The sequence below is a fragment of the Phaethon aethereus genome (genome assembly GCF_964289735.1).
Source record: "Phaethon aethereus genome assembly, chromosome: 12".
Taxonomy (NCBI): Eukaryota; Metazoa; Chordata; class Aves; order Phaethontiformes; family Phaethontidae; genus Phaethon; species Phaethon aethereus.
The window spans coordinates 15948604-15964427 of NC_138588.1; the positions used below are offsets into that span (position 1 = coordinate 15948604).

At 37.2% G+C, this 15824-nt stretch overlaps 1 protein-coding gene across 1 annotated transcript in view; it reads left to right on the top strand.

The window, feature by feature from the left end:
- Positions 1-15824, top strand: part of LIPC (lipase C, hepatic type) — a gene marked incomplete at its 5' end in the record, with an annotated part of 85488 nt that overhangs the window by 18242 nt on the left and 51422 nt on the right. Inside the window, one exon of the mRNA XM_082005457.1 lies at positions 4649-4774. Within this exon, the coding sequence (XP_081861583.1) occupies positions 4649-4774 (126 nt within the window). The remainder of the gene's footprint in view (positions 1-4648; positions 4775-15824) is intronic.

Below are 15824 nucleotides of genomic sequence, written 5' to 3' on the forward strand. Positions count from 1 at the left end.
ATGCCAGTGGGTAATTATAGGAACACAGGGTGGATCTTCAGCTGTTGAAAATCGTTATAGCTGCACAGAAGCCAATTTATGCCAGCTGAAGTTCTGGCCCATAAAATCTCTTCTAAACCTGAAAGAACATCTTGTACGACAGTGTTATTGGTCTTTAGGTGATTGAAAACCATCTTGATGAACAGTGTGGTCTCAGGAAAAAAACAGGACTGTAAGCCTGACAAATTTCCACTCTGTGTTCCTTTATTTAACTTGATTAGAACGAGATATTTAAGCAAAAGCTTGCATAGTACAATGCACCATTAGTCACATGCTACTTCTCAATAGTGAAACCATCAATTTCATAGATGCGAATATGTGCAAGAGGTCTAACTATAACTGCAACGTTAGCCAAGAAGCAGATGGGGATTCTGATTAAGAGTATACCTCCTGGGTATATGTTGTACAAGCAGCATCTCTAGCAGAAGAGGGAAGGTTATCAAGCCCTCTTACAGTATATGCAAACTAGATATAAACACAGCAACATAAGCTAGAAATTTGTTTTTGGATGCTGTGTGTTTCAGAAAAGGTTCTATTTCATGGAAAGCAGGCAAAGCACGAGCCTTCCTGCAATACAAAATATGTGTTCTATCTACTTCACAGAATAGCAGTTTGGATTATCTATTTTTAAATTTAGTATTAAAAAAAATCCAGACCACTACAGTAGGTATGAGTGATTTCAATGCAGAAAATGAAGTAATGTGCAGATGCTGGGTATTATGGAAAAGAGAGATCAGATCTACTCACTTCGTATAACTTTTTTTTTTTTTTTTAATGGATCCTTTAAATTTTATGATTAACATATCTAAACCTTAAATTTAAGAACTTAATTTCAGGCACTTTTTTTTAAGAATCAATTCTTGCAAATACCAAACTGTCCACTTGCCTTACCCAGAGCATGAGTAACAAACACACCCAACTCTAAAGAATAAATCTTCCACTCGCTCTTGAAAATTACATCAAGACACAGTTTAGCTTGCATATTTCAGGTGTCATTTTCCTACATCAATCTCCCAGCTTTCTTTGTAGTCCCTGAGATTTCTGTTCCCTGATTTTCTAGTACCTGTGTTGCATTCAGCTGTTGAAAATTTTGTCATTGCCAGTGGTACAGAACTGTAGCAAAGCAGTCTTACAGTTCATATTGCCCTGGCAGACCAGCGGGCAATTATTAGTGTCTCAAAAGTATCCAGTTTAATTCAGACAGCTTTCTCTATGATTGACCAGTGGACTAATATGAAGACCCAGTACATCCTCTTTTTTCCAGAGGATCTTCTTTTTTTTTTGCAATGATTTTCACCCAGAATATTGCAGCTCCCACTCACTGTACCTCCTACAGATTCAAGTGTGGCTGGAAAAAGCCATTTCAGTACTTGATGCAACATGCAAGTAACTCTGAGTAGTGACTGCACAGGCCCTTCTGACAAATGCCTGTGTCCATTTTTTCTATTCTCATAATGTACCAAAGACTGTTTCCTGTTATACTTTTTATATAAGGAACTAATTCCTAAAACAATTTAGGTTATATATTTATAGAATATTATATATGGTATGCAAATATAACATTTAACTAAGTTGAGAGAGCGCAGTTCAAGCAAAGTAGGTAACTTCACGAAGCAACCAGATAAACATGTTGAAGATGGCAAAGGTTATTATTTCAATATTTGGATACACAGGAGAATTATTTATCAGGAGTATTCTACCTTTAACATTCATTACATTGCAGGAGAGCCATTCTTTTCTTTATGAGTAGATAATAAAGCTAATTGCAATTACTCATGTAAATCAAATGGAGACGAGACTGAGGGGGGAAAGAAAACAAACCCACACTCCAAAAACACATTGTGTGACAATGCTATAGAGGCCTTTGGGAGCAGCTCCTTCCTCCAGAACACAATTGCTTCTGCTCTCTGTGGACTAATGTGCCATAGCATGCAATTTTGTGCTACATAAACTCATCTTGAATACACACTGTGGAATCCCTCGTTCAAATGCTGTGCAATTATTCACCCAACACAGCTTAGCTCTCACACTATTATTGCTGATATCCTGTCAATACTGAAAAGGCAAATTAATACTAGCAATGAGTGATGAAGGATTGCAAATGAAGTAAGGCAGATAGCAGGAAGGAAGGAAAGTTCCTCCTCCTTTTGCAACTCCTTTTCTCAGTTTTCCTCCTACCACTTTAAGCAATCTTTCGTAAGACACTCATAATGCCATTCTGCTTTCCTACATGGGTTCTCTAGTGAGAAGTAAATCCAAAAACTGATCCCTATAGTCTTTATTTCCAGGCAATCTCCTCACAAAGATCCAACAGCTTGTTCTGTACCTGACAGATCTACCATCCTGTTCCAGAACAATTCTTGTCTGCAGAAAATAGAGCTTATAATCTTTCTCCCCTAAATGCTCTCTGCTTTCTTGATTACTGTGGCTAGTATCACCATTCAACCTGTCAGTCAATTCTGTAATCTTCACATCATCCTCGGCTTACATTTTTCTAAGTTCACTGCAAGGCTGTGCTAAATCACACCAGTAATTTCGACTAGTGTTAACTTTGTTAAAATACAGCATTTCCTGTATACCACAGCCTAAATTCTTGTCCAAGTTCTACCTCTTGTCTCTGTTACTGGAAATCCTTTTCTTGCTCATATCTATTGGAAATACTGCTGCAAAGAGTATTTATCAGCCAGTCATTTTGATCATATCACCTCAGTTTCTGTATTCCCCCTTTATTAATATACTTTCACACACACACAGATCCATCAGTCTTGACAGCACTTTAGATGTTGGAATGCCAAGATCACTGCCAACTGTGGTGACTGCTAAGACCTTAGAGATTGCTTGCAGAGTTTTCTAGCTGTCTGCTGTATCCTAGACTTGGATCTCTCTTTGGAGTGAGCAGGAAAAGGACGTGATCTGTATTTTTCTCCTTTGTTCATGCAACATCCAGCACCATGGGCCACTCTCCATGAAGCATGCTCTTATATGCCAAAACAAGGCATCAAACATGACAACAGAATTTCCCTGCTGAGAATACTTTTTTTTGTAGACTAAAGGACCCGTATGCCATAGCAGAACTGGTACGATGAGACTTACTGTCTTCTAAAAGAGAGAAAAATCTTTTAGCTGGGACACTTTAAAATAGTTCTTAATAATAAAAACAATAGAACAATGAAAAATTCCTCCGGCTGGGATGGTAGAGCTATAATTTCACACATTCTAGGTTTAGTAATTATGATAAGAGGCTTCATGAAAAAATCTGGGTGTCACTGAATACTCAAGATATACTTTTTCAAGTTTACAGACTCGGTTTCAGTCATTTAGTCTGACACAGACAGTTCTACAGTTCTTAAAATATTGTCTCTATTTGCTATTACTAACAGCAAATCCTTAACAAACTAAGTTTAGCAAAGAATTTACACTATCCCCCCCCCTTGAGCACATGAGGGCTTCTTAATCATCCAGAACCTGGGAGAAAATTTACTGTGCCAGAGACCTGTTTCTAAGGAAAATTCCACAATGCTGTCAAACATAGAAGTGAGGCATAGTATAGACCTATCTGGCTAATTATATACTAGCTCAGGTATGCAGGTAACAATGGAGGTTACCCACATAAGCTGGCAATCCAATGTCGAGTGGAAATGCAGGTCAATTTGCAGCCCATGCTAAAGCCTGTGCTGCCAGGGCTACATCATAACTGGCACTTAGTTCCTTTAAAATGAGCTAGAGCATGTCTCAAGACTGTTGACTGATGCGGGAAAACTATGATGCTCCAGACTGATACTAACATGGCCCAGAGGACAGCATTTTGTCCTGCGTATGTGAGATCCCACATAGTGGGAATACTTGCTGCCTATCCAAGAGTATTTTTTGCCCTGTCACACTTTGCACTACGCACCTATTCCTTGTGGCATTTACACACACTGCTGTAATTAAGATTCTGCTTGGATTTCCAATATAAAACATACCATATTAGTGGTAACATTTCTCTGAAATGACTCCTACTTTTACTACATACACTTCCGACACACTTCCTTATGATTGTTTTACCAGAAGTGGCGAGAGATGTTGGTCAATTGTGCTTCGTTACTAAATTTCTTGTGATAAAAATCATTCTCTTATTTTGAAAGGAAAAATTTTGCAGTTATCCAAAATCTGGTACCTGTTTTATCACTGAAATAAGAGAAGTGTTTATTATATATAGAATTTTGATGTTTCCCTTACTGGGATTTGTCTATGCTAATGAAGTATTTAGATTAACCTTCAGTTCTTACTGTTATTTTGCAATGTGTTCAGACTGAGCTGTTGACCAACCAAATCCGAGCTGGCTACCCATGGCCTTTAGCAGTATTTCAGAGAACAAACGCCCTCAAATCCACTGTGTTCAGAGCCAAGCACTGTTGAGCAAGGTAGGAGGATCCAGTTCCAAATTTTTTTGCCACAAGTGGCATAAAATAAAAAAAGAAGAGGTTGGAAATTGGCAAATTCCATTTTTGCTTCCATAAAAGGAAAGAGTGGAGCAGTGGACAGGAGAATTCAAGGTTAATGATTAATGGGCAAAGAATTTCTTGCAAAGCATTGATAATTCTCTCCTTTTCCCATCTCTTGGCAGAATTTAGAAGTGCATTCCCCAATTATCGTTCAGAGAAAGAAGAAATGAAAAGTTTGCAACTTTTCTCATTTTTGTTGCTTTCTTGTATCATCACCCCAGCAAATACAAATGGAGGAAAAAAAAAAGGTAATATCCTATCGAACATAAATAGTGATCATGAATTTTTTTTTAAATGTTTATGCTATAAAAATTAAGTAGTATTAACTGTCTTGTCATCAACATGTTGGGGTTTGGGATTTTTTGAGGGTTACGTTCCCTTAAAATATGGCGTTTATAACTGTGTGTTTATTGGAAAATGTAGTTGTTTGAAATTACAACAAACATTTCTCAGTGGAAATCTATACATTCTGAGGCTATAGGTCATCTGACCTTTAACAAAACTTCTGCTGAAGCTAATTTAAAAATGTATTTGTTTGAAAATATACACTGAACTGATAGCGGTTATAACCTTCTTGGGCTGGAAGTATTCTATAATACTTGGAAGTATTATTTTTTATATATATAGATTCAATCTCCTACTATGAATAAAAATTTCTAGCTATCTGACACTATTTAAGCTTTCTTTTTCTGAGTTGCCTAATGTAGGCTGCCTTTCACTTCAAGGGTGATGAATATCTTTGAGTGAGAGAGATAAATCTGCGGTATGTTTTGTAGAGAAGTACTGTGGAGGATCTTTATCATTTATATGGTTGTACAACCATTTTCTATGCATTTGTGACACTGCACATTATTTCAGTATCTATGTGACTGTTGAGCATAACAGTGCATCACGCAACTGCGTTTCTTAAAACCTCTCTAATGTGATTGACAAAGACAATTCCATGTTTGCCTTCATTGTTAAGCCATACATAGCAAGCATTATTTTTCCTTCTTACCTAACTGCATTTCTAATACTCTAAGTCTGGAGAGGATAAATGTAACTTTCTCCTCAGCTGGAATTAAAGCAAGATATGCGCATTCACAGAAGTATGGCTTCTTTCGGTAGCTGTGTCTTGCATTTATGTTAATTTGTATTAACAGTTTTAGAAACCATTTGCTATAAAAATGCTTTAATGTAGTAGGCACAGTGATTTCAATCTACATGAGGCAGGACCACCTTTCTTTGATTCTGCACATTAAACTTCACTTTGGGTTTCAATATAAAATCCTTGAATTAAAGCACAATGAGAACTGTAAATTTCAATTAATGTCATCACTTGCCCTGGCTTACTAGGCAGCAAGGCCTGCACATCCTCAACAGTCACTGAACCTTAGCAAGATATTTAGAAACCTTGATCAAATTCTGTGGTTTTGAGAGAACCAAAAATCAGAGCACTAACATTAATCTCAGGCTTCTCACATCATCTTTGCCCAGATCTATTCAGACTCCACTTGTGTGCTTAAAGTTTCGATATAAAAACAAGACAAAGAGAGGAAGTCACTGCTCCCCCATTCTTTTACAGTCACAGGTATGCCAGCTCACATTCTCCTACCCCCATTATCTGTGGCACCTTTTATAGCAAGGTCAGTCACTTCACTCTCTCCATCCCCCTTTCCCCTCATGACCTTGTACTCCTATGTCAACGGACTTCACTTGTTTGCTTATTCCTTCTGCAGTGTAAAACCTTAATTGTGAGCCACAAAAGACAGGTCACATGTCATATTACCACTAGCAGATACACCTAGTTCATAGTATGTTGAAGCAAGAGACTGATTTAAGCAGCAGAGCAGGTACATTTCTAAAAAATGCAAAAAAATCTGTTTTCTTCTAGAGGCTATCCACAGCCTAACTAGATCTGCTACAGAGAGTAGGTACAAGGTTAAAGGCCCTGATATTCCATTATGTGGAACTCAGACCCTCATCTCCTGTCAGCTTTAAACCAATGCAACTCTAATTGCAACTATCCATTTACATTAATGTATATTTCTGCACCTTTCACTCCCTTGTTCTCCTTTCCCAATCCAACCTCAGCCACACCAGCTTTGTCCAGCAGATAATGTAATTCTCTGTTAATGAAACTTTGCCTTATTTCTGTTACCATTTGATTCACCAGTATGGCTCATCTAGTTCTGTCTATCCCCAAATCCCTCTGGTGTGTTGGCTGCACCTAGTAACCTCAGGGAGCCTTTTTCCTCCTTTCACTTCTCAATGAGGCAAATCCATTTGCCACAGTGGTGTATGCAAATGGCAATAAAGCATTAATCCTCACTAAGGAAGGGCAGCGAAGTTTTTAGCCCTATACGAGAGGCCTTTTAATGCTGTCAAGTGGAGACAGCTTTCAATGAGCATAGTATATATTTTACCTGAGTATCTTTCTACATTGGAGCTTGCTTTTTCTTGCTTTAGCAGGAACTGCAGCAATGAACAGTATAACTATAAGGAGCTACAAAGCCTTCTCAAAGCTGAGTGTGCGGCACATAACTTTACCACAGGCAATTGCCTACAAGGGAACCATTCTCTAAAAGAGCAATCACTGTGTAAAAGTTCTTCTCATTTATTTGTACCCAACAAATAAACAACTCTGCTGCAATTTTCTCTGTATCATTCTATCCTCCTACACAGTAAAAGAAATTACATTACAAAAAAAGTATTTATAGCAATTAGACTGCAGCAGGTAAATCACTGTAGATCGGTGTATGTAAATCCTTTTGTTCGAATTAATAAATACATATTATAGGTTCTTATTTTATACTTAATTATGTAGAATAAGATAGACTGCATTACCAAGCAAACACATCAACACGTTTAAAACACACAGAGGTTATTCCTAAAAAGCCCCAGAATGTTTCTGAAATGCCATGCTTTCCTTGTATATTTGTATATCACAAAATAAGTTGGGCGTTTTTTGGCAAAAGTTCACTATCTAAAAGCAGCATCCCAGAAAGAGGCCATAAATAAGCACCTAAAAATAGCATCCCTGAAGTTGGGCCAAGATAATTCTTTCTGAAAGCATGCAAAAAATATTTCGACATAAGCTCTTACTTATTTTGATTCTTGTTCTGGAAACATAAAACTAGGTGGGAACATATTCCATTATTCTAGTTCATTGTGTAGAGCAGAATTAGTCAGTAGTTGACATGAAAATGCATGTTGTTGAGCTAGCAATTTTTACTTGACAGTCTTGCAGCTGGCAGTTGAGCTGGACTACTTTTGCTCAAAAGAGAAGGTAACATCTTAGTTGTCGCCCAATTCTGCTATGTTTTAAGTATTACAGTATTACAGTACTAACACCTCAAGATTATAACATAGGCCATGGGAATGTATTATACAGAAATTTGAATAGTTTATATGTTTTCTTCATTCTCCAATCATATTGTGGAAACATAAAAGATGTCTTGTGTGTATCAAACACTCCAAAGCCTAGATAAAATTCCTGAATAAAATGCACTGTACATGGAGTATACCATATCAGGTCTGAAAAACTACCAAAATAATAATTCCTACATGAAGCTGAAAAACTACTAGAAATGCAAGAAACACAGAAGATTCAAAAGCCATTTAAACTGCAGAGAGAGAGAACTAAAGTCTGCTACGATGGTGAGATTGGTGAGATGGTTACCTTTGACATTAAAAGTGAATATCACTTCTCCTAAAGAAATCTAACATTTCTTTAAAGTCTACAATAAATACTGAAATGTAGAGAAGGCCTTCCTTTTAATTCCTTGAAGCATATTCAGTGTAATAATAACCTATGCCTTAACTTTCTATTAATTCTGTGTGATTTGGGTTTATACTAAATGATAGAAGAACACAGACTAAAGCCAACAAGCTCACAGGAGTCTAGTAATCCAGTCTTGCTTTTAGTTTGAGAGAAAATTATAATTTTCCAGTATAGACAGAAAGCTAAGATAGCAAACACAATTCCTTTCATGGGACAGGATGGCACAATAATCTGTTCCTCCAATTGAAACTCCTTGGCTAAAATGTTAAACTACAAGTTCAAACTCAACTGGAACACGCTCAGCCTTCCACTCTCGTGTAGATAAATTAAGTATCTCCTAAGCTGTGCACTACTTAAAAACCATGGTTTGATGGGTGGCTAAATTTAAGATGAGCACTTCCATGAACAGCAGAACTAAGCTTGGTTTCCAGTCACTTAGATCCTATGTATGCTAAACTACTCAAGTCCTAAACTCCAGCTGTGCTTCCATGACATTCCTGGCCCAACATTCTCAGTTCTTTCTCCCCATCTCTACAGCACGTCTATATTCCTGAATTAGTCCATGACTTAGTGCCCCCCATGGTACCCATGGATGGCCCAGCACACTCTAGCTTCCTCATGTACCTTACACAACCCTTGCTAGGACCCTCCTCAGCCTGAGATCCACTCTATGGTGTCTCTCCCCAGCCCTGTACTACTGTCACCTCCTTCTTACGTCTGCAACCTAGCCTTTTTTGCCTTGCTCTGCATACATACTGTGACTGTTTCAGGAGTGTGCCTGTGTCCATTGACTAGCTAGTGCAGACAGGCTCATGCATCAGGTAGTGACTGGCTGCTCACTGTGCCAAGTGGGAAGCTACTACTCTCCTGTGTTTGATATTGGTGCTCAAACAAGGTCAAATTCCAGGGACGAAATGGTTTGAGCTAGTTGCATCCACAATGCCTGCATGAGTTAAACTCAAGCACAAGCCAATCCTTGCTGAGTTTCCCTGTCTGATGAGCAGTTGATTGTCTCCAAATGACAGCCAGAGTGCAAGGTAACTGCTAAGCTTTACGGATAAGCAAGGTGCTAGAATTAAATGCTTACTTGAACCCTATGTTAATGTAAAAGCAAATGTGTTGCTACAAGGGTCTCTCTTCTCTATCCAGATGTTGATTTTTCAGAAAACATGTAGGAAGTTAATATTTGATACCTCTTTCTCTATATAAACTTGGATTTAAATCAGCTGGAAAATTAGTGAAGAGAGTGATTCTCTTTCTCTCCCTCCTCTTATGCACAAAAATACCATGTTTACAGCCTATGGAGACAAGACTAAAAAAAATTAGTATTTCTAATTTACTTTAATGGAGTTTATGCATCATCACTGACCTTGAAATTCAAGTCATTTCTAGTTAGATCATTTAAACAGGGATTTAGGAGCTAAATTTTATGACATACCAAAATACTGGTCCAAGAAGTCCTAGAAGTGGGAAGTTCAGATGGTAGGGTACTAACCAGTTACCCTAATGATCTATGTTATGCTATTATTAGGAAAAGTTCTACAAATGTATTTGCTACCATTTTCTGAGTGGCTGTGTGTCAGAAATACTGTATGTGTACACAGCAATGCTCTCAGGAATCTTGGAATTCTACCAAAATTTCTATCATCTAAACCAGTTATTCTTCCTTTCGGCACCTGGAAAAATCTACAAATATGATTTCAGACATAAATTTTCACCACAGAGTCCAAAATACAACTGTAGTCTAACTAATTGAAGACCCTTTGCTTTTTCACCATGAAAAGAGACAATAAAGGGAACTTGACCAACAAAGGCACTATCCATGCATGAAACAAGTTTCAATATTTCTACTAATAGAAGTGACTGAACATCTTAATGAGGAGCTTAAATTCACCAGAGGATTGTAATACACTTGACATAGGCTTTGCATTCTTCTGACTACTACTATATGAATAGTGGTTGAACTCATATGACACTTGAGAAACTTGAACATACAGAACATTTTTTGATAATGTGGCAGTGCAATCTAATTGCTTAATGAATTTTCTTCCTTTTTCTCTGAAACTAGAGAAGGTTATAGTTGTTTTTTTTAATATATATAGAGTTTTAATGGAAAATAACTATCAATAAAATATTCATTATTAAAGAGAACATTTTTCTTTGCTTATTTTGTGGGTCACTCGAGGTTTCTATTGCACATTTCATTTTGGAAAATGTAGTTATGCTCAATCCATGTGGAACTTCAGGGTTAGTAAAAGGGTTGCATCAACAGCAGTGCAATATTGATGATGTAGCTCATACACCATATGGTCCCCTAGGGAGGCCTTAGCACAGTGAACTTTTTTCCTATATGTTAGCTACAGCTAAGAGGCGTTTGCTGAAGCTAAGTCAGACTATATACAGTGGAATAGCTTGGCAGCAGGTGGATGGGCCAGCAGCCACTTCCAAGCAGCATGATTAAGATTTCCTGGCAACATAAGCAATAACTGGCAAAAGAGACAGAAGGGGCCATCTATCTGCACATGCCAAGACTGGGAGATAAAGTTCACTGCTTTGGCAATAAGCCAAATGTGAATTACAATTTTTGCAAAAAAAAAAAAAAAAAAGTTTAATGTCTATGTACCAAGAAAAAAAAATACCGCTTTCACACTTTGTAGCCTTTCTTCTAGAAAAATGTTCTGGTTTTTAAGATATATTAATATGACATCTTTCTTGCTTGTTCCTTTTAATTTTTAAAAAATTGTTCAAATTGGTAATATTCCTGGGAAGCATCACACACTCTTATGATCAGCCAGCAAAAGCTTTTGCTGGTGCTGAAATGCTTCTAATACAACACGGTTGCTTCATGGTTGTGGAAACAGTTGTTGTTGCCCAAAAATACTCTCAGATGTTCTCCTGCCCCCTACAATTTGCTTGCCCAGTCCAGTAAAATCCATTTGAATCTTTTACCAACAATACTGTTTATATTTAGGCTCCTGCTTGGCCTCCAGACTTCATGGTGTTGCTTCAAGTGCAACAAACAGCTCAGGTAAATAACAGAAAGGAAATGACAAAAAAAGACATCTAGAAATATTGAATGTGAGTGGAGAAGGTGTTTAAACATATATTTCCTCTCTGGAATAAAACCAGCATATCGCATCTGAAAGATCAATTTTTCTTAGAGAAACTCTCAAAATTTCTGCTATTTTGAGGTATTTGATCCAAATACCATTTTCTAATTTTTCATATTGCTTTACTCAGTAAGTGAAACTGATGGATACTATTTACAGAGGAAGGTAGTGAACCATGGGGGAGATGATGCCAGGGCAGGTCCAAGGACAGAAAGAAAAACATACACATTTGATCTTGCTTTGCTTCTGGAGTTGACAAACTCCCATAAAATTCTGCTACACTGGCGTGTTTTCACATATCTTAATGCTAATTTTGTAAACAAATATATAGAAACACTGCTGAGATTAAATTCTTAATTTTAAGATCTTTTGTACATTAAATCACTTGTGGCTCTACTTCATTCATCTCAGTCTGAAAATAATCTGTAGTATCTGATTGAAGGATTTTGTTCAGTCTTTCAAGCACCACTCTTCTCCCTTTCAGCAACAATGAATCATAAGGGATGTTGGAGGACATCAATTAAGGTTTAACTCCATGTTTGCCAATCTGCATTTCCAAGGGCCACTCAAATTAGGGATTCTGTCAAATCGGGGTGGGAGGGGTGTGTGTGTTCCTTCGTAATACTAATTTAAAAAACTATACTGGAAAATTATCAAAATACATTCTGATTTATTTACCAGGCAATTCACTGTCTAATTAATTTATTGTCCAAGCAATTAATTGTCATTACTTCAGCCTAAAACCTGTCCAGAACCGACCTCTGATTGGAATTCTATGAGCTGTTATGAAAATACTATTAATTAAATTTTACAGGCTTTCAGACAAAAAAATGTTGAGATCATATTTATGATTTAAGAAGGTAGTATTTTGATTAGTTATATTTCCAGTTGATTATTTTCTGTCTTGTGGCGAAGTAGAATTGCTAGTTTTCATATTTATGTCACTTGTACTTTTAACTTAAGATGACAGTGCTAATGCCTGCAATGTTTCCTTTTTAGGGACTTGCAATTAGGAAGGGAAGGGAAATGGGAGAAACTCTGATCTTATTTTTAAGGGGGAATTATTTGGGCAATTTTTATTCACTACAAAAAAAATATTTTGAACGGTATTATTCAGGCAATGTTTTCACCCCACAGCTTACAACCTTCCAAGGAAATTTTTGTAGAAGTTTAATCACTTGTAAGAATGATTATTTGGAATTGTTATCATTATTTTCAGAAAGATATGAAAGCTACTATGAAAGTCAATCTCAGCATTTCTGAGATTGACTACTATTACTAAAGCAGGATATTGCTTTCAGTGCCTACACCGTGAAGAAGAAATAACAATATGAATTAGCAATGTTTTTAGACACGTGGAAAATGTTTAACCTCCAGTTTATCGTGACAGATACACAATGTGTAAACTATGCATCCTTCTTACTGAATTCCATGACGTAAGAATTCCAAAAGCCTTTTAGAGGTATTGAATTAAGTCCTTGGTAACTACTTAAATTCTCTTTTAATATCTAATCCTTGATTCCAGTCCCTATTAATGCTGCAATATCACTCTTTTGCAATTCACTAGTCAGCAGTTTTCAGACCTTTCAAATATCTGTACAATTTCATTAACTGATCTTGACTAAAACAGTTTATGATAACATAGAGATTGCCACCTACACAGCAGTGCCTAGTTAAACTACACAGAAAGTTGACAGCCCTAACTGCATTTCATGTGTTTATGCAAATGAGAGTAAGCTGGATGCAGAATGACCTAGAGCAGAGGTTCACCATCAGGAACAAGACTTTCAGGCTGTATCTGTGTGGGATTCCCCAAATCTGCTGTTCAGTTTAAGGACCAGCTGCAACCAGGAGAAAAATGGAGTCTTCTCTGACACTGGAAAGTAACCCCAAAGCAGTTTTTGTATGTTTTTCAAGGAGTAGTGGAGAGTTTAATGGACAGGATGCTTTCCTCCCTCCAGAGTACAGAGCAAATGGAAGGAACTGTGACTAGATTACAGCTAATTCTCTGGCCTGCTTTTCCACTAATGCAAAAATGAGCAGGGCAGGTTGTAAAACTAGAGTCTAGACCTGAAAGACAGAAGCGATATTAGGATATTAATATAAAACACTCAGCTACCAACATAAAGCAGTAGTGATTGGGCCTCTGCAGTGCTAGAGGCTACAAAGAAAGCCAGCTGGCACATCATCTAATAATCTACTGCGCTCTCTATCCATCATGCTTACCTTCTGCTTACCTGGGAATAGAAATTAAAGCTTGTTCTTTTAATTGGGAACATTTTTTTGTAAGGGACATCATAAATCATTGCTTTCTTAGCAGATGACATCAAAGAGTCATGATAGCTGATATACTAAAATGAGGTGTTTGTATCAGAAATCTGTGTCTACAGCTTGCCCAAAAAGGCTCTAAAAAGGTTCCTAAACAAAGTATGTCAGCGTGCAGTGCTGAAATTGCACTTCTGTGTTTCCTTAACTACTACAATTGTAATTCTGCCATCTTTACTCATACTGGGTAGTAAGTACTTCATTATCCCCAGGCTTGCTTGCATACTGTAGTAATCTGCAATATAACTGTGAGATTATCTGGGCATTGCCTTCACCAGAAAGCCAGTATTCCAACTGGTTCCATCTGACATGTACATATAGACACAAGGTCAGCATAGAAAAAAGAAACACCGAAAGCATTCTTCTGGCCAATAAATAACAACATTTCAAATACCATCAGATAAGCGTAGAATGCATACTAAACATTCCAACAGCAATCCCTGCATTCTTTCCTGGACAGAGGAGTGCTGCATGATCCTCCTGCATGCCATTTAATAGCCTTGGTCTCTTCTCACATGCTATGTCATCATAATGTGATCTTTTACTTTAATATGTTAATTTAAAGGAACTGTAACTTTTCTAAGAAACTTCAGCCAAGGAATGTGTCTCTCAGCACCCTCTGGCTTGGTAGTGTTAGCGTTTCTAAGGAACATAGTGGAGATTCTTAGCTGAAGCAAATATACAAAACTTACAGTCTTTGATCCAGTTCCCAAAATATACTGTTGTGCTGCTTACTATTTTAATCCCCCTAAATCATAGCTCAGATTAAGTGGCAATGGGAAGGGCTGCTGACTACACTGGATTCTCCAGTAGGGACAGAACACACCATAATTTGCTGGGTGTAGAGACCTTGACATCTGGAATTTTGGCTAGCAGAAGTGAACACAAGTACTGCAGAGGTTCTTGGAGAATAAATATAAGAGCAGGAGTGTGACATATGGTACCATCCAAGAGGAATCTTTGCACCTCCCTTCTCCTAAACCTATCTTCTCTGGGATCTTAATAAATTAATAGGATTTGCACTTTGGATTTGCTCTTTTTTTTTTTTCCCCTCTTATGATTCTGTGCCCTTTTCTATCTTTCTAGTCCAGTTTATGAAGATTGTGTATATCCAGAAAAAATCTTCACCTTTACAAAACATTAAGTGCTAGTCAATGAATTCTATTGAGGATACTTGCATGGCCTTAAGATGTATCTAGCCATTCATTTAAATGAAATGTTACTTCCCTGAATGCCATCAAATAGCTGATATTTATGGGACTACCAGAAATATTTAAGTCACTAGTTACTTTCCATCTATGAAGTATCAATGTTAGTTCTTAAGCTGACTTAAAAAAAAAAAAAATATCACTTCTGGCTTTGTATACTTTGAATACGATAATCCTGATGTGCAGAAGGGAACCGAATTCTCAGACATCTGAGAATTACACTGAACCGTTCAGGGACTAGGTACTCTGAGCTCAGAAGGACTTCTCACAACGTATGCATCAGATCAGCATTTAGCACTCTGCAACCCCAGCACATCACCATTGCTTCTGATCTCTTTAGACATTCTGGACCAAGTCCAGAGTAATCTGAACAAATGAGTCTTGGGTCTTTAAGAAGGGATTGAAGATTTCTTTTATGGTTACTCAGTAATCTACTTTAAGTAACAATTCAGTTACTGACTACCTGCATTTTTGTTTTTCAAAGTAAACACAGTCACACAGCTCAACTGTTGTACTACAAAACTCTCTGGGTCTCTAAAATTTCCAGATGGAAGATTGTGTGTTTCAGATATTCCTTTATTTCATTAAAATAGTCTTTTATTTTAGCTTAAGTAAACTTAATTATGATTAAAATTCTAAGTAAAATCATTTTTTATTAAAGCTGGTAGTAGATTTTCCCTTGGATATTCTGTGAGCTGACCCTGCCTGGAAATTTCTACCTTGATTGCATATTGTACGCTCTTGGATGGTGTAGATAGTTGGAAAATGCAGTAAAGCAACATTTCCTCTTGCTGTGCAGCAAGTTAGTCCCTCAGTCCATACCCGTGTTACTGAGCAAGCTTAATTGACCAGCATAAGGCAATCAAATATGAATATTCTCTGCTCTTTGGTT